Genomic DNA, 19,772 nt, shown 5'->3' with positions numbered 1-19,772 from the left:
CCAGTTTTGTTGCAACAAGCAGAAGGTGGAAGCTAAAAATGGCAACTTAAAACATGAAAAATCCATGCATTCAGCTCAAAAGGCCAGATCCCAGTTCAGTTCTTCATAAGGTTTACTGGGAGCTTGAAAACAAACCATCTCTTACTGAAATGGAAACTTCTCCCCAGTTCCTCCTCACCCATTTCACCGTCTTTGGAGGAGTCACCTGCCAGTGTCCTGCAATACCAGTCAGTCTAGATCTTATTATAGGGTTGGGAGCAGACCACTGGAGTGTTCAGCAGAAGACACCTTCACACGGCCTCGCTTTTGCACCAAGAGATTGCAGAACACTGTCACGAGCCAACAACTAAAGGCACAGCAAGCAAGGAGCAGTACAAACCTAGGTATGAACAAATACTTTGAAAAAAGAATACTGTCAAAAATCATTGTGATATTTTTGTTAAGCTACATGACATACTGATATGCATTGTAAGCAGCTGGGTTGAATACACATAATGGAATTCACTTATTAGTCTATGTCTCCTATAGAAGAGCCAACTAAACCAAAACATGACATAAATGTCTAAGGCCGTGTCCACTTCCCAAATTTAGGAGCATTTCTAACACACATGAACGCGCACAGGTAATAACCTACCCTCCGCACTTCAAGAAGTTTGGCATCTTAGGCTAAATTACTGACCTAAAAGCGCATATGAGTCCCTTTTCGACTTTCTACTCCTTTTGTATGCAAATATTAAAGAACTTTATACAAAGCAGACTGTATGAGCTAGTAGAAGTCAAGTTACCTGATTCAGTGACGTGACAACACTGTGGTCTCTACACAGAGTATTTTCTCCTATTCTAAACTGATCTAGATTTCAAACACCTACAACATAGGACTGCTGGACCACCCACATCAATAGCTTCCCAAATATAAAAAATACAGCTGTTAAAGTCGTCATCCGAGCCCACAAATAACCTAAATGCTTACGCTGCAATTACTGCATAACTGCAATTTTAATATTGCATCCCCTCCCATCTCACTAGTTCCTGATTTCATTGCTGTATGACCCCTGATTATTTTGACACAAAGTTTTATTGACATCACAGGATTATTTCCAGGACAACTGAGTTTTGATGCCATTTCAGACTGCTATGGTATCAGCCCAATGACATCACCACACAAAAGTCAAAACTTCTCAACTATCCTCATACTTACAAGCTGCCCGGATGTTAAGGATGACAACAGCTTCATGTCTACCCTAAGTAATACCAGAGGAAAGCTATTATACAAATTTTGTTTGCGAAACACTGGTCAGTAAGGCCATTTGCCATGTTTCTTTCATGAAAAATGCTAAAATGAAATATGCTGTCATTTTTTAATAAATACCAAGTATAGCAAAGAGAAGGGATGATTGATATTACCACTAACACAGTCAGACAGATTTAATATGGCAAGTCACACCATTTTGTGAAAAGTATAGGTCAGCATGAAAAAAACCGTATTTTGACCATTTTTCACCAGTACTGATGTTGTTGCTAGACAGAAATTGCAATATTTTTCCTGTGAAAAGTCACACTATTTTTTTCCCCTTCCAGGAATGTAATTTAATGTAATTGTGGAGCTCATCATCACTTTCTGCTTAGTCAGCAGAAACAAAGAACGTCATGTATGAGACAGCAGGCAACACTGCTGAACTCAGAATGGATTTAAGGATGCCACAAGTAATAATTCTCTTGCATAATAGTAGCATAAATGCACGCTACATAACCCAAAATGGTTTTATTCATCCTGCTTGTATTGTTGGCTTTGCTTTCACACCGTAAAGCTTGCTCAAACAGCACGCAGAAATTAAAATTCTACTGTCTCAGGAAATCAGTGTAAACTGCTACTGCACTCAGTGTAAACAACAAGGCAAGAGTGATAGATTTTAACAGTATGAATAGCTGGAAAATAAAACTGTAGGTGCGGGGAGATCAAATGCATTCTGACAGAGGAGAAAATATTTAGCAGACAACCAATTTAGATTTTAAAATAAACTGAACTTGAAAGTTCAGGTATTTTTGTGGAAGAAAAAATACCCAGGAAATGTTGTTACATGTTTCATAACAATTACTGTGAGCAATCTCTTTTGCCAAGCTTTTTTAATCTTTTATAAAAGAAACAGGTTAGCAGTAAGTAAACCATTTTTATGACCACAGCATGAATACATACCTAAACCGCATTATAAACTTCACTTCAATGGCTGTGCTTTTCACTGCCCTTTGTTTTGAAACTAAGAGACTTCTCCAGGGTGTGGTCTGAGTAGAAAAAGCGGTAATAGTAAGCTAATGTTACCTAATATTAAGAGTTACGAGCTTGAACTTTTATTTAAGCGCCGAAAGAGTCCAAAAATATTAGTTCAATCATTAGATCAGGCCAGACTGCATTTTTGCTATATTATCTAGACATCACAGGGGATCACGCTGTGGAATCTCTTAGGATCCTTCCCTTGTATACACATACATACAGAGAAAAGGAGTGTCTATGTACGACTACACGCGTGTCTATGTACCATGCCTGCGATGGCAACACCCTTGTGCCAATTCTACAGGTACCTGCTCTATGACAAATTCCGCATTTTTTATGACAAACCTCCTAAGCATATGGAAACTAAGCCTATGGCATACCTACGGGAATTGCTGCCTCCTTGTTACTAAGGCACCTGGCCATTAACCCATCTCTTCCGACACAGCAGAAAGCAGCACGGGTTGCGTGAGCTGGCGCTGAACCCGCTGCAGACTTCTGCGTTTCAGTTTAAGAATGCTATGTTGCAGCTGAACTTCAATCCTCAGGCAAGGGACACAAATCAAAACACACACATAATTATGTGGAAGTATTGAGTCGGAATGCAAAATAAGTATAGCTTACGAGTAAGGAGGAGAAAAAGAGCAAAAAATGTCAGGCTGTAAGATAAAACAGAGATTGTCCATGTTTACTGTCAGTTCTTCTTTTTCCCCTTGGGCTGCTGTTTAATTACCCATCAGGAGTTAATATCATATCTCTGTTCTTCTCTGTCCTGCTCTAACTCTACGGCCACCTGACGTTTTCCGAACAGGCTGACTGTTTTTGCACGAAGAAGAATGCAAGCCTCGTGGTTTAAGTAAGTGTGCAAGAGTTCATTCACATTTCTCATGCTGCAGGGAGCCAGCAGGCCGACAGCGCAGCCAGAACCCGTCTGAAGCACTCCATGGGAGGAATGCAAAAGCCTAAGATCCGACTTCCAAATGAAATACTTATTGTTACTTATGAAACATTTCCAACAGCAGCACAATGGCTGCCATGTCAAAACGCAAGGCACCACCCGTGCCCTGAAGGGTTTCTACTCTAAAAATACAAAATGCACCACAGGTAGAGCCAGAGATTACTACAAACCAAGCAAACAGACAAAAGGATGCGTAGGCATATCTTCATAATAATTTTCTTGTTGTATTTGCATATAGTATTTAAGCTGGCCTCCAAACGCACCTCAGGAGCATTAACTAATCTCTTCTGCACTGAAGACAGCAGTTAATCCTGAAGGGTGTACTGACTTGTCATTTGCATCCCAGCACCAACGACGCTTTGAAACGTTACCAACGTCATCTAATAAGATTTATCCACGTGGATACTATAAACTGCTGAAGGATATTCTGCACTTGATTTGAGACAAAATAGAAACTCCATACCATTCAATGCATGCAAGATTTTACGCAAGTTTCTGTGGGGCATACACTACACATAGAAGGAAATAAAACCCCGGATAGCTCTTTAGCATGTGATGGGTCTATTTCTGCTTTAGGATATATAGACACTCAGAAGTTTAGATCACGAGTCAGGAGGAGTCACTGAGATCAGGAATTCTAAGCTACGACATGAGATATATCACAAGTCTCCACTTTGAAGCCCAATAGCTATGATAGTTTGAACACATCTCAAAGCGTTGAGTCATTCCATACTGAACAACCATTCTGAGACCTCTCAATAGAAAATGCCACTTTATAATAAAAACATGTTGGTTTACTTGCACAAAGAGCCCGTGGGCTCCCCAGAAAGGAAAAAAACAGCTATTGACTGGGAGAAAGGTTGAGCCTTCAGAAGGAGAAAGACAACTATAGAAAGCAGCTGAGGGGGTGGGAGGAGAGAAGAAAATAATCCTTTAAACTGCTTTCAGAACAAAAGGCTGGGAACAATGTAAGAGGAAAACAGGTGAAAGAATAGAATATAAGAACAGGATCACTCAGCAAAAACAGTCTAAATGCCTACACCTTGTTAGTGCCATTGCGGCCCAGTGGCAGCATTGCCGGCTGTAGTCCACGGGCCGTGAGCTGGAGACACACACAGTGCTCGAAACCACTGCTTCCCGCTCCGGACACAGCACCCCGCTCCACAGGGCAGGCCCTCTGCCACGTGCTGCGTGGCACACTGCTGGGGTCCTGCTGGAAGGTTCTAGGTGGTAAAATCTGGTCCCTCATCCAACATCCTTGTTCTTCACAGAAGGGATCAGAAGAGCCAAGCCTCTGCGTCTGTAAGCAGCGGAATATATTGCTCTCTGGCATTTCAGCTGAATGTACAACAGTCACAGGGCACACCATGAAGATCTTGCTCTGCTACAGAACTTTTCTTGCGTGTCTGGCACAGCAGAGGAGTCTTCTCTCTCCTAGGTTTGAGCACTATACAGTCATATAAAAGAACAGTAGTTTGTGTCTACATCCCTTGGATCCCTAAATCTCAGAATGAATAATAAGTATGTTACAGGTGAGAAAATTAAACCCCTAGAAGAGAAGCTGGCCAGTTCAAGCCACAGGATAAGTCATTAGCAAATGAATACTCAAGCACAGGACTCCTGACTTGCAGTGCCTTTCTAAATCCAGTATCACAAACGTCCTCAAATTGGTACGACAGGGCTTACGTACGTAATAATTCACGTGCTCAGTATCACATGCAGCAAACAGTTTGTTCTCAGTGAAGATTTCACACCATATGTAAGCCACAGGAGACATGTGGAGCAACAGCAGCTCAGTGACCACCACCACGAGTTTCAGTGGTGTTTGGAGTACGCAGTAACTTATGCACTGAGGCAGGGCTGAGCTACACAGAGACAACTGCAAAAGTTTGGACATAAATTGGTACTTGGGCAAAAATTGGTGGCAAAGAGGACCAGGTAAAAACTCTGTCAGACTGTAACCCAGTAACCTGACAGAGCAAAAGGTTAATGACTGCTAGAGCGCAAAACAGCAGAAAGCTTCACGCCTAAAGCGGAGGCTGCCACAGTCACATTTGGATTGCCCAAGCTGCTAAAGGGCAGCTACACTCTGATGGGCAACAGATGGCTGAGGCAACTTGATGTAGAGAGATGTAAGAGGCCAGCAAAAAAGTCTGTTGAAAGTACTACCCTCAAAGGTCACACTGTGGCACACAGACCAGAGAAAAGATCTGAAGGGTTGGAGTAGGCAGAACATTAAATCTTTCAGCACAACACATGGAAGCAGCAACAAAAAGCAAACAATTCTGCAAAGTATAAATAAAGGGTACCAAAGCAAGTCAAAGGACATTATTCTTCCACTGCATAAAAGGTCTGATGAGACCACATGTAGAGTACCATACTCTGTTCTAGCTGTCTTATTTTTAAAGCGGCTCTTATGAAGTTGAATGGGGTAAAGCAAAGGGCAACCCACACGATTCCTACATTTGCAGAGCCTAAAACAGCAAGGACGCCAACTTTTGTTTTACACACACAAAAAGCAGGAACTGAGCACTGAGAGTTCCCACTGACCAGGAGGAGGTTGCAGGACTGCTGGAAAACAGGCCTACAAAGTCCCATACTATGTTGCAATATGGCCCTGACATCTTCTGGACATTGAAGTCCTCAGGATTCTTTTTATGAGTGCCTGTGTTCAATTTTATTCTCCCTCGTTAAAGATTTGCTGCAAACAAATTGAAACCAGGACTTTATTAATAGCAACACATAATAATTGTCATTTTAAACTGAACTAGAGTTTTTTCCCTCTGACAATGGCCAGATGCTATAGAGGAAGGTGAAGAAATAACACGAGTAACATACAGAATAACCAGTCTAAAGGGAAAGACTCTTCTCAACCTCAGGAGGTTTGTTTTATGCCTAAATCACAAAAAGATACAGGTCTTGTGTTTTAAATCTCATACAGTATTCATGCATTTGTTCTAATTTATATAAATGTCTAATCCTTTCTGAATCCTGCTAGACTCAGTTAGATTCAATTACTTCTTTGAGCAGCGAGTCCTTCAGGTTGATTACAAGCAACGTAAAATTACACATTTCTTTTTCCCCCTCCTTGCTTTCAAACCCACCAAACACTCCCCGGAGATAAAGCATCCCTTCTCCACTCACTGTTTTAAATGCCTTTGCTATATCCTCCTACCCATTGCCAGTATCAAGCCCCAACCCTCTGAAAATTTAACAGATGTGCTGATTGTTAAACCTGCCTGTGAAGCCTAGTTGCACCAAGACGCAAGTTTAGCGGTCCTTACCTTTCCAGTGTCTCCAAACATCGACAATCCTTTCACTTCTGTGGATCCCTTTCTAGTTCCCTCGTTTTTGAGATGAGGCAATAAGCATCAGGAGCGAGTGAGGTGCCACTGAAATCTGCTTGGTAGTATTTTCCAAGCTCCACATCATTCTCCCCTTCCCCACTACAGCTTAATATTTGATCTTGCTTTCACAACTGCTGTTGCGTCGTGGGTGAACGCTTCCGCAGAACTCTGGACTCGCAAAAGGCCATGTCTTCTCCCCAGGTGGTTTTAATTAATTCATTTCTGGTGCTAAATTGTTCCAATGTGCTGCTGTGCCTTGTTAAGCAGCTGCTCCTTGCGCCATATATGCCACATGTGGAGACGATACCCATGTGATAACACTCTGAAGCCACTAAATAAATATTACCATGCAGATTTGACAGCTAATCCTTCTCCACCAGAACTTTTTCTAACACTTCAACCTCTTTGGTAGCCTCAAAAACCAGCATTTTTAAAGTCACACTGTCCCAGAAACACTTTCTTCTCCACTCTTTCCCACCTCCCCAAGTAAAGGGGAACTCCACCAACTCCCAGACAACAGCACTGCTGCTGGCTTTGAAGCCCCATCTACATCAGACTTTTGTGCTATGTTACACTACAACATATTTCACATAGTCTGTCTGGTGAAAATTTGTGGCCAAGCTTTGAAATTTATTTGGATGAAAGATGCTGGAAGAATGCAAGATCATTATCATTTCACTTGGATACGTTTTTACTTTCCTTCCGGTCCCTAAATTATCGGTGGCATGGTGCTGAACTGAACTACAGTGCAGCTGTATTCAGGCGCTAGCCTGAGTTCATTTGGGTCCAAGGTAGAGTGTTTTCCATAAACAGTAAATGCATTTCTACATCCAACAAATAGAATTCCTCACTATAGCTTTAAAACTTTATTAAAAAACCCCAATCAAACAAAAACCCTCCACAGTCTCATACATCTCAATAAAATTCTTATTCCAGAAGGTGTAAAAACATAGCACAGACTTTATAGTGCGACCCTAAATGTCAGCCTACATGCTGGTGTACCACCCATGAAGAACTACAAGTCATTTCTCAAGAGCTTGTAAGGCTGCTGAACACACCAAAAAAATAGCATTCTGGGCATGAATCAAGGATAGAAAAGTTCTGGGAGACTGCAGGGACAAACCATGACAACTGCCTAGAGACAGCTACTGCTCGGCTACTCAGCCCTTAAGGAGTGAGGTCTAGGTGCATCTGTATTAATTAAGAGGAGATATAGAAAAGTATACAAATAAAACATATGAAAGTATCATTCCAGTGTTCAAAGAACGGCCTCTCAACCCTCTCCACATCCACTGGGTAAAAGCAGCTTTGCTGTTGTCTGACTAATCCGCTAAGAACATAAAATTTCAAATGCAAGAGGCACACACCGTTTTATCTAGTGCTTAAAAAATAAGAAAAGCCTTAAGCATAAAGATAATATTTTACAATCTCTGATACTGTCTTATAGGGGTGATAAACAACAAAGACATCACACGCATTTGGCCTCTGGCTTACAAGACACTACACACCAGCTACACAAAGATGAGCAAGAACAGGATTCACACTGAGTCAGTGTTCATTTACCCCTTTCACACAAGGTAACCCTGTTTTCTTCAAGGGGCTAGGCCATGATCTGATTGCTTTTTGCTCGTTCCTTCACACAGCTGCAGCCCCTGACAGTGCTGGCTATAGGAAGCTAGATGTTTAGAAAACAGATTCCTACAGCAGTAGTAAAAGATGCAAGTTCAAAGCATGCATTTACACACTGTCACTAAACATATTTTTAATTAGCTTTACGAAAACTAAATTTAAATCCAAGCATGACTAACATGCTCTCAATGCTTCAGCCTGTTTCTTAAATGAAAACATCAAAAACAAAACTGTAAACCTAATGGTTTCTCCAGGGCTATTCTCTTTACAACATCTCAGTTCAGTTCGTATGCTGCTTCTCCCAGGCTTTCCGATGACACATAGCCACATTTCTTGCCAACAGTTCTTTAACCCGACAAGTGACCTACATCTTCTAGCATTCAGAAAGAAAATGCCAGTTTCTTTGCAGAGCAAGCTGATTTTTTGTTATTCATTTCACCACTTCTCGAAAAAGCAAGATAACATCCAGTGACGTTAGCAGCAAGACAGTTAAGATGCTACAATTCGGGGAGAACATCTACCATCCAAGAAGTGTAGTTTAAAAAGACAGACATCCTGGCTATCAGAGGAATTCCCAGTGGAAATCAATTATGGCACAGGATGTCATTATATTCCTACATGTCACAGGTAAACTGAAAGTATGCCAAAGGCAAGTTCTCATGCATAAGCAGGCTGGCTGTGAGGTTTCCAAAATGCAGTCACACGTGGCCAGGGCAAAAGCAGAACGGCACAGTCTCCAGCACCTTTTGCGCAAGAGGCCTCCCTTGCCTCTTGCTCTTACCACTTAATAGATGATCGCCAGCAAGAGACGCCTCCGCGCAGCCCTGTAGGAAGGGAGGCTGCCCACGTCTCTCTCCCTGGTTCCCTGTGGCCTCGCGGGAGTATCCTATAGCCTCAACACAGCGTTAATAACAGCACCAGATGAAAGCGCTGCCATCCTGTCACCCTTTGACAGCTTGGAATGGGAGGTTTTAAACTCAGCCGACAGCATGATACTGTGCTACAAAGCCAGTTACCCTTCTAATTATGCATTTTGTATTTGGAACTGGGAAAGCGGAAGACAGTAATCTTTCAGGCTTCCATTTTAAAACTCATAATAAGCTCAGGTTTCATTTTTGAGCGTCTGTTCCACGTGCAGCCTCTATTACCCAGCTGATGACTGCATCGAAGAGTGCTGCTTGGAATAACCCTACAGCAGAGATCTGTGCCTGAACCGGGAAGTAACGAGAAAAATATTCCATAAGAAGTCATTAATAAGGGCTACAATGCTATAATACTATTATGTCCACAGCTGAGGGAAAGGACAGGAGGAAAGAGCCTACTCAGAACCAAAAGGCAAGACGAATGAGATGCCAAGTCTTTTTTTTCAATAACTACCTATATGTCTACAGATAAAACCATTTGGTTCCCTCTGAAATCTCCTACATATCTTATTTGAGGGTCTCTAGCAGCTGACAGGTCTCTTCCACCACGCAAAAATCAATGTGAGCACAGCCCATCGTTCTTCCTTCTCCATCTCCAAGACAGTTGCTTGGAGAAGACGGCATCTGGAGCGGACAATAGCATAACCCAGTTTCTGTAGGGAGCCTGTCAGCTCCTTGGGAACTGCATTTCTGCTTCTGCCAAACATACGGTCAGAACTACACCCTGGCCTTGGCCTGGGCAGTTGGGACAGGCTGTAGGTACCCAATTCCAAGGAATCTGGTTTAGCCAAAAGAGACCAACATATGCTACAAGTCAAGACACAAAACAGCAAGCTGCATCAAGAACAAAAATCAGCCCAGTCCTTGCCTGCTGGTTGCACAGGAAACCACACTTGACCAGAACATCTAGGACCCAAGAGTAAGATAAAAAAGAAGTCACAGAGCTGGCTGAGAAGGGCATATGGGAGGGCAGGAGCAAGCTCAGAGAAAATTTGAGGTTTTTCATGTTCCAAAAATGTTGATGGTTCCAAGCACCTTTTAAATCTCAACCCATGTTTAGGAGGTCAGTGTTGGAAAGAAAAAAATCCAAACTAAAACTTCTTTCCTGGCATATTGTTTGAGTCAAAGAGAAAGTTATGTCCTAGGTCCTAACTGGGATGTAGATTAGTTAGACAGAAGTTCTTGTAATGTTTTTCTGACTGAACTCTCCAACACAAGCTTTCTGCCAATGTATGTGATGGTAGAGGTGTTTAGAAGCCAAACTTGTGGCCATATGCCATGTGAGACTATCATTCAAAATTCATTTTAAAACACCACAAAATTCTGAGAAAAGGTAGTTATCAAATAATATCAGTGTTAATAAAACACAAAAATATTTAATGATAGATTTGGTACTTTTTGGCTTTTTCCCTTTCAGGATTTTGAAGGTATTTAAAGCGCCCTTCTACAGCAGTTCCTTTATAGTTTTGGAAGAACATGTTCTGCTATACACCCAATCACCCAATGCATTAAAGACACCTTGAGACAAGTAATGTTTTGAACTAATCTCTGCCTGAACAAACCCCAGAGCCAGAAGTTCAGCTGTGGCTAAAAAAAAAAAGACAAAAGAAAAAAAACATATCTAAAATTTGCTCTAGACGTGTAACCAACGGCTAACTAAACCAGGCAGCAGTGGCCATGAGGGAGCATAGTATTTCTCTGTTATCTGGATATTTAAGACTCAAAGGAAGAGCAGTCCGAGTCATCCATCAGTAGAGAAGAAACCTGATGCTTGAGGACTGGCTCTGAACACTTAGCAATCGTTTAAGATGTGGAGATACAGTCTCCGCAGGCCTCCTCCACTGCAGAGAGGCTTGAGGGAACTCCCGCTCCTGGCTGCATTTCCTGTGACCTGTTCCAGTAAAAACCCCAGAGGCAGCCTTGGTCTCTCCCTCGCTCCTTCCTCGATAAAGGACTCCCACAGGAAAAACATCTGCAAGCATAGAAGCCCCTCCTGTCTCAGAGACCCATTCCTCCCTGCTTCCCTCAGAATCCTCCAGGGCTGGACACCAGTTGCCCACCCCTCCCTAACCCCTGGAAGGGTGAGATAAAGCTGGTTAACAGGGAGGTCTACAAAAGTCACTTCACAGCATTTTAACAACTCCTGTTTGCTTTTCATTTTGTAATCTCCTTGTCCATCTGCCCATGCCACACCCATGCCTTTCACGGGTTTTCTGCGATACTGCATCCACTCTGTTCTTCTTACAGCTCTGTTCCCCCTCCTCCAATTCCACACCAACATTTTCTAACACCTTTCTGCTACTTTGCTGCATCCACTTCTTCCTATTCCGCTTCCCAGCGCGCATTCAGACACATGCGCAAACAAGGCATTCTCTTCATCCATCTCCCCAACTCCCCGCCGTACTCCTCACTCCCACCTCCACTTCTCTCACTGCCTCTGGCACAACAGATTCAAAGCTAAAGTTTGACCGCTACCTTCTATGTGTACTGGTCACTCCAGCAGCAGGAGAGACCAGCACCGCTGTCTACCTTGAATGAACCAAGGCTTTACAGGTTTCTTCATCAGCCTGGAGAAGACTATGCGGGACTTCTACCACAAAGTAGCTGCTCCCAAATGTTCCCTCTATAGTCTCGCTTCTTCAGGCTCTCCTCTCATCTTCATCTCTTACACACAACCAGCTCCACACAGTAAGCTTCGCTCTCCCTGGTTATACATCTGGATCTCTCTTTTTCTCTTGTCACAAACTCCCACATTTTTCCCTCAAACATACAACTTCCACATCAATGATCTACCCCAATCCCCCCCTTCACTGCACACTTTCTTGCTTATATTTCCTCTTGGCTTAGAAACATACAATTGGAGGATGTTGTGTTCTGCTACCAAAGGAAATTACCTTATAATCCTCTCCAAGTGATCCAGCTCCAATGTTGATGCTGTTGGGTCCTTTGCTTCCTTCACTCTTGCTGGAGCACCACTCTACTGTCTCATTGCTCTGACAGTTTGAAAATTGCTTCTAATTTCTCACCATTTATACACTGGTCTACAGCTAGTGTGAATGGTTCTTTTCCCTCCCTTGTGCTTACTTCATGACTTTTATAGGCATTAATCATATACTCCCTAAATCTTCATTTTGTTAACCTAACTAAGCTATAGTCTTCAGATTATAATCAGACATATTAATCATTTTCTTGATGTTCCCAAGAGTCCTCTCCTGTCCCCCTTCCAGTTTAAATCAGCTTTCTCAAAAATGACCAGAACTACAGACTGTGAGCCAGGACACCCTGCAAGAGGGTTCACGCTTTTTCCATCTCTGCAGGCAACGATTTAAAACAACCGAGCATCACATTTGCCTTTTCTGTTTTGCATGATGCTGGTGGCTCACGTATCTTGTGATTGACTAATATACCCAAAGTTGGAAGGGATAAGGACAAAAAAATATCATCCTATAGCAGAAATTATTTTAATTCATTCACAAACACACCTATGCATTCTGTGCTACTTAATTTCAACCCACTTCTCTTACAGCAATCCTGAATGTCAGCCTATAGGATATTTCCATCCTCCAGGTGTTTTCCTCCTCTGCCAGACCGTCAGATTTTGTCAGCATGCTTCTGCTTTTGTGTCACTGACCCTAACAAACACATGACAGCAGTTCAGTCACAGGACTGACCCATATAGAGCTCCCATAGGCACCCGTCTCCAGACCAACAGTCCTTCTTTCAACACGAGTTGTGGCGGCACCTCTTCTTCAACAGCTCCTTCACCTATGTTACAGTTCCTCAGCCTCTCCAGAGACTATTTTTTCCAAGTGATTTCAAGAGCAGACTTTCAAACAAACAGATTAAACCTGCAGCCTTTTTAAATCCAGAAGAACAGTTATCTTTGCGAGACAAATATCTCCTACCTACCTAGATCACACCTGCCCCACCCCAAATCCAGGCACCGCTGCTGTCTTCCAGTCATACAGTGTCACTTCTGACTGGACAGATGAATTAAAACTCCCTGCGGCTCAACTATCGTTTCATACACCAGTTCCTTTGTAGGTCTGGGCCAGACACTACCAGCTGCCCAGTGTGGACACACATCCAGCTCTTTGGCAAAGACAAAACATACAGGCACATAAAAACACCATGTACCATCATTACCATCCACCTCCAGGTTCACTTTCGTCATCTTTATAGAAAATAGGCAAAAATTTAGTTAGTTTTTTAGGTTATACATAGACAAATTCTCTCCATGAAGCAGACTTATTCTTTTGTTGTTCTTATACAGCTGACATACCTTTAGCTGTTTGTTTTCATTTGCTTCGTAAGGCTTGAGTTTTGGCAACTCTTATTCTAACTCTTGATACAGCTTTATCTGCTGACAAGAGTTCTTCTCTATTTCTCAAAACCTAAGTCCTAAAAAAATTCTTTTTTGTAAGATTATTCCTGCACTCTCCTCTGAAAGCTCTTTTTTTCCCCCTTGTCTAAACTATAAGTCAAAGTAGCGTTTGCAGTTCTGACTCTCAAACTTCCAAGCTCAGACGTTCGACTACCTGAACTAACTGAGCCACATAACTTCACTAAATACTTCCCACAGTTTCCAAGTGTGCCGCTGTAAAGCTAAGCATCTCATAGACCTACTCTACCTACCTTTCTACAGAATTCGGTCATTTCCTGAACACCAGTTTCAGGCAAACCCCACTGACACAGCATCATCTCTCGTTGGATCGATCATATTTGACGAAGGAATCAGCTGGCAATAGTATCTACCGCCCTGATTCAGTTCTTGTCAGTTGCCAAGAACATTCACCCATCTGGGTAATCTTAGACCACCTCCTCACTTGCCTCTTGGCTATTTATATGGTCAATCATTTTCTTCCTGCCTTATTGTCTTACACCATTCATTCTTTTCTCTTTCCATCATCATAAGGCCCATTCTGCTGGCCTCTAGCCCTGGTGCATCTTCAGTGTATGCATCCACTGGCATCTGGCACAAACAGAACCACCAGGCCAATTACCTTCACGAGAAAGGCCATTTTCCTTCCCCTCTTTCTTCAATTTTGTCCACTCCATAGTCAAGCAATTCCAGTATTCCAGTTTAATCTCATTCCACATCTGTAGTCCCAGCTCCTCAAATTCTCCATCCCTTGCTCCTCTTTGCAAAGGACCCTTTGAACAATTCTCATTTCTACCATTTGAGAAGCGCGGAAACTTCTTTCCTGTAGCCCTCCTCTGATCCTTTTACTTGTCCAGCGGATCCGATCCCACCTCATACCGCCTTCTTTTGTACCTTTTGCCTCCTATAGTCCCATCATTCTCCTAGTCATAATCTCTTTCAGTCTCTCACCTCCTAAACATTTCCTCCCTCTCTCCACTTCTCTACCTGCTGCTTTTTCCTTTCACTTTCAACTGACTGGTTATTTTCAGTTTACTGTTTACAATAAATCGCTGACTGGAGTTCACCTCTTCCAACGCCATTCATACTCCGTCAACACGCTGCTCCTGGCAACAGAAATTGAGGTGTTTAGCAGCTGATCTACTTCTACAGCCACTACTTTACTGCTCTTATCTGCTTCTGGCTATGGTATGATTCAGCTTGTCTCTGTTTCATTTCATAGGTACCCGGCTGTCAGTTCAAGAGCAAACAACCCCACAGAACTCTACACTTTTCACCTGTTTTTTCTGCTTTGCTGTCTTTCTCTATAGACAATAGCACCATCCTATTTTATGCATAGGGTGCCAGCCTCCCTACTGGCTGTATTTACGTACTCAGAGGTAACGCTGAATCTCATTTTTCAGGTTCTCTCTTTGTCTTGGTTTTGAAATACAACCTTCTCTTTCTAGCCACGTCATTAAAATTCCTTGCTGCACTCTCAAACCTTCTGTTGCAGTTACCAACACATCTTTTTCTCTGGCCTGATGTAATGCCATTCAAAATGATGCTGAATGTCCATTTAAAAGCCTGCTGCAGAAAGCGTTCTCCTCATTCCCCCTTTTGAGCATGCCATCCACCTACACAAATCTGCACTTCTCCATCCTTCTCTCTCACAAAGAAGTTAGGCCATGTATCTCAGTTTCCATGGCCTTCATGTCTCGTTCCCAATCTCCACATTATCTGTTTCAAGATCCTGGAGACATCTCGAGGTCTGGAGACATCTCGAGGTCTGGAGACACGAAACCCCCCTTCATTTTCAAAAAACACCTTCATGCTTTCTCGTGATGAATCTACCATGTTTTCTCTCTCAACATCTCCAGAAATTACATCTGGCTTTTGACATTTTGTGAAGACTCCCCATTGCTTTGATGACTACAAATAACTTGAGAACAATCAGACTGTCGCAAAATTGATACCACTGCCTCAAATACAAATCCTCAGCTGAGACAACATATGTGCGCAGACAAGCCTCCTTTGACATTTAATCTGCAAGTTCTGTTTAGTCAGGAGTGCTTCTGTGCAGCATATATCACAATACTGAGCTACTACTAGGGCTTTTAATATTTCGTAATACTGTAGTGCCTAAAGTCTTAAGCTTCGCTAAATATTCAGTGACTAAGCATTTAGTGACAGAACCAGTAGCTATTATTGGCATCCTTTGATGTCTAATATTAAATTTAAAGCTAAGAAATTTGGTGTTTATATAAAACCTTCAAGAAGTTTGAAACACGAGACGTTTCTGTATTTAAATAGGCAAGTGTTTACGGTGCTTAAGCTGTAATCTTATGATTAGCTTTTAAACAAACCATTCTCTCATAACAGGGCCAACCGTTCAAGAACCCTGGATGGGTTCTTAGGACAGAAAATTTTAAGAAAGGTTTTTTAGGCTTCTTGAAGCATAAAAGATCTAGGTTCGTTGACTTACTGGTACCTGTACAAGGACAGATTTAAGCAAGATTTCAAGCTTCTCAGTAATTAAAGAAATTGGTAATAAATCCCAAGACACTCAGAATAAATAAGACCTTTTACACTCCTTTCAACACAGGTTCTATGAAATTTTCGATTAGATCTGCATTTCTCTCAGACACATCAGCTAATTCACCTTCTAACGCTTTTCAGCTGCAAAGGCTCCGAGCACTTTACAAACGCAGCATCACTAAGAACTAACCACTCTGGAAGGGCTGGATTGGAGCCCTGCTCTGATGCCACACAGTGTTTCATAGCCACGCTCAACATCGAGGTTTGAAGGGACCTGGGCTCTGCAAGTCACAAGGAACTTGACCTGCGCCAACAAACAGGGAGAAGCTGGGTGCCTCAGAGGAGGTCAAACTGCTAAGCAGACCTTTACAGGACACAAGCTGACATTGAAAAAGTAACTTTTTAAAAAGTAAATTCACCAATGCATGTAATCAGTAACAGAGTTACTAGATTTGTTACAAGGGAGGCTCAAGGCTTGCTGATGTTGTTTCCACACTCTGTGGTTGACCTTGAGTCTTCAACCTAAGCCTGACTTAGAGGACCATCAAAAAAATTAAAACCAACATTGATAAAGCCAACAGCTTATTAATTTTCTGCTATAAATTTCAAATCATAGAAAAAAATTAACACCATAAACCCCTATAACCTTCAGACTTCAAAAAAAAAAGTCACCTGATGACAATTATGAAAGAGACAACTACTCTTTTCAAGGCAAAAACTGCTGGGGGTGGGGGTGGCTATCCACAGAAAATGTTCTGGGTTAGAGGCTGTTTATTGACTTTCGGACCACAGTAAAGCCACTAATAAAAGGAGACCACAGAAAGAGATTTAAAATATTTTCTGTTCTGAAGAGCTGAAAGGAAACAAACAGTCCATACGTTTACAAATATTTTTAAGCAATATGCCTGAGATTTTTTGCTGGTGAAAGATGCCAGCCTGGGGGCTGAAGTGACCGCTTGATGCCTGGAACAGGTGCGGACTTCTGACGCACTGCCTCCTTCCCCACAAACAGGGCTCGACTCCGGCCTGGAAAAACTAACGCTAGCCACAGAAAGCTGGAAGTCACATCCGTGACCCTGCGGTCCCTTGCCCTCCTATTAAGATCGGCACTATCAGCTGTGGGGATGACCTCAGGAACACATATGCACTCTTCCTTTGAGAACATGATCGAGACCTGGCAAAATCCTTCTACGTACAAGGAACAACATAGCCAAAACAGGAAAAAAATTCTACTTTTCCAAAGTATGTTTATGGGACACAGACACGTTCAAAATTATCTCCACCTCTTGCACAAAACCACCAGCTGGGAAATTTACAGGAGCTCAAAAATACTTTCTAATATTGTTTCTGGTAAAAACAGGAGGCAGAGATGGGAAATCTGCCACTCAAAGGAAGCAGATTTGAAATTATCTGTTCTGATTAGAACTCTGTGTACTTCTTGGTAACATGGGAAGGGGAGATTCTAAGCACTATCTGCACGCAGGACAGAATTTGCTTATCTTTCTTGACTGTGGTTTCAGCACTGCTGTATTGCTTTATATCGCGGAACTTCACAGGAAAACTACCTGATATAAATATCTGGGCAGTTTTAAAAGTCTTTAAAATATCAACCTGGATGCTACATCAAACCAAGTTTTATATTATTGCCTTTGACCTCGAAGAAAATACATAAACACCACAAAATAATATGAAAGTTATAGCCACCTGCTGAAGATCTGGCTCAAGCTGCCACAGCTGCACTGATTCCAACAGAGTGAAGACATTTTATATTCAGCTGGGGACTTGGCCTGACAAAGGTGAAGGCACTCAGCAGCATGCCAGATTGAGTGCATGTGCATTTAAGCTCATTTTACTCACCACTAAAGCCTTCATGTTTTGAAAAACAGTACAGAGCTGTAATTCTTGCAGAAATGTAGACAACTAATTTTTCATCCAGCTGGGAAAGCAACAAGAAAATAAGACCCAAACCTGTATTCACCAAAGTTTCTGCTAACTTTTCAGAGGCCTTCATTAGTCAAAACACCACAACTATTTGTTTGGGAGATCTGAGACAGGTTCCTAACAGCAGAAACAAGACATGGCCCCCGTCTGAAATAACTGTTAACTGTTCAACTTCCCAGGCCATAAGCCAAGAACTTTGTTTCTGCATTAACTATCATCTGACCCACGGCCACAACTGGTCCAATCTCCTTTACATGTCAAGAAAAGAGGAAGAGTCAACACAAGGAGCAAGTTATTTCAGATGACCCAGACAAGACAACTTCAGTGTTTCAAGTTTTGTAAATAGTGAGAGCAGTCAGTGCTAAAAGTTAATATTGTAACGATCCGTGTGGAATTCAGCTCCCTGGAGCAGGCTCTGAAGTCCATGAGCAGCCTTCCAAAATGCCACTGTGCCAGCTTTACTTACCCCTAGCCATCTTGCTCCTTTGTTGGCAGCCTGCTGAATCTGCACTCTTTTCAGGGTGACATGGTAAACAGCTCCCTCTTCTACCTCTTCACCCCAGTCCTGAATTGTGCTCTGCCAGGAAAAGGGGAGAGAAAAAAAACAGTAAGAGAGAAAGGAACATTTTCCCCTCTTCTGCTAACCACAATCTATACCAGGTGCTCCGCTGCTTCATGCAGAGCTGAGGGCAGAAGATGTGCTACACGAAGTAAATGCAACAATCAAAGCAACACGGGATACTTTTAGGTTGAGGGAACACTGGAGATATTCTTGGCAAGCTGTCCCTTCCTGTGGTATCAAGATACCCTGATTTTCCATTTAACTATTTTTCCTAGACTAGCACATATTTTAAATAGTTGTATAGAGTCTTTTCTAAGGAAATAGTTTGGTTTTGATTAGCAGTCTTCTCTTCCCTCCCCCTCCCCCTTTTCTAAAGCAATTAATCTTTTCGGCCTTTCATTTATGGAAGGCATTGCGCTTTTTAAAACTGTTGAATTACTTAGGCAGACAGCCTCACAACTTTGAAGCTCACAAGCACTTAAAATACAGCAACCCTTGTTTTCTTTTGACGGGAGGGATCTAAAACGCTCGTGGTTTACTCTTTGAAACCTATTATTTCGAGCTACAGAAAAAAAAAACCAAAAACCAACTTTAGAGAGTCGAGGCTTTAAAACTGAGAAATAACAGAAAGCGGAGGAGAAAACACAAACAACAGCCAAGAGCGCAGCGTCTCCCCAACTTCCAGCGGAGGTGTGCGGCTGCCGGTTCCCCGCTCGCCGGCCGCACGCAGCCGCGCCGGGAGCCGCTGCAGCGGGCGCTGCCGCCCCGCCGAGCCCCGCGCCGGGAGCTCCGCATCCCTCAGCAGAGCGTCCGCAGCCGGGGGCAGCGGCAGGGGAGGGGGGGGACGGGACGGACGCCCGGTTACCATTTTAGCTTTCCACAGCAGTTTCATTCTCGGGGCCGTCCCGGGCGCCTCGCCGGGGCACGCCGCCGCTCCGCGCTGTCAGCGGCCGCCGGGGCCGGGCCGGGCCGTGCGGCCCCTCGGCTCGGCGGGCGGGAGGCGGGAGGGCGGGCGGCCGCGCCAGGCCCCGCCTCGGCCCGGCCCCGCCTCGGGGCTTCCTGTTTATCGCCGGCAGCCCCGGCATGAAGCGGTGGGCGCTGCCGGGGGCTGGCCCTTCGCCCACCCCCGGCTCGGGGACCGGAGCAGCCGCCTCCGCCGGCCGGGCCCGCGGCAGCAGGTGCGGAGCGACGGGCCTCCCCGCCCGCTCCGGAACAGCGAGAAGACCCCAGACAGGGCAAGGACCCTGA

At 43.3% G+C, this 19,772-nt stretch overlaps 1 protein-coding gene across 3 annotated transcripts in view; it reads right to left on the bottom strand.

The window, feature by feature from the left end:
• The window catches only part of RGL1 (ral guanine nucleotide dissociation stimulator like 1), a 75,837-nt gene extending 56,344 nt beyond the window's left edge, over positions 1-19,493 (bottom strand). For all 3 annotated transcript variants that reach the window (XM_075422693.1, XM_075422694.1, XM_075422695.1), the window contains exons 1-2: positions 19,390-19,493; positions 18,429-18,539 (exon numbers count right to left, since the gene is read on the bottom strand). In XM_075422693.1, the coding sequence (XP_075278808.1) occupies positions 18,429-18,539; positions 19,390-19,416 (138 nt within the window). In that variant the 5' untranslated portion in view covers positions 19,417-19,493. The remainder of the gene's footprint in view (positions 1-18,428; positions 18,540-19,389) is intronic.
• Positions 19,494-19,772: the final 279 nt, after the last annotated feature.

This window comes from Opisthocomus hoazin, chromosome 6 (assembly GCF_030867145.1).
Source record: "Opisthocomus hoazin isolate bOpiHoa1 chromosome 6, bOpiHoa1.hap1, whole genome shotgun sequence".
NCBI lineage: Eukaryota > Metazoa > Chordata > Aves > Opisthocomiformes > Opisthocomidae > Opisthocomus > Opisthocomus hoazin.
This window is presented reverse-complemented; position numbering and strand designations above follow the sequence as displayed.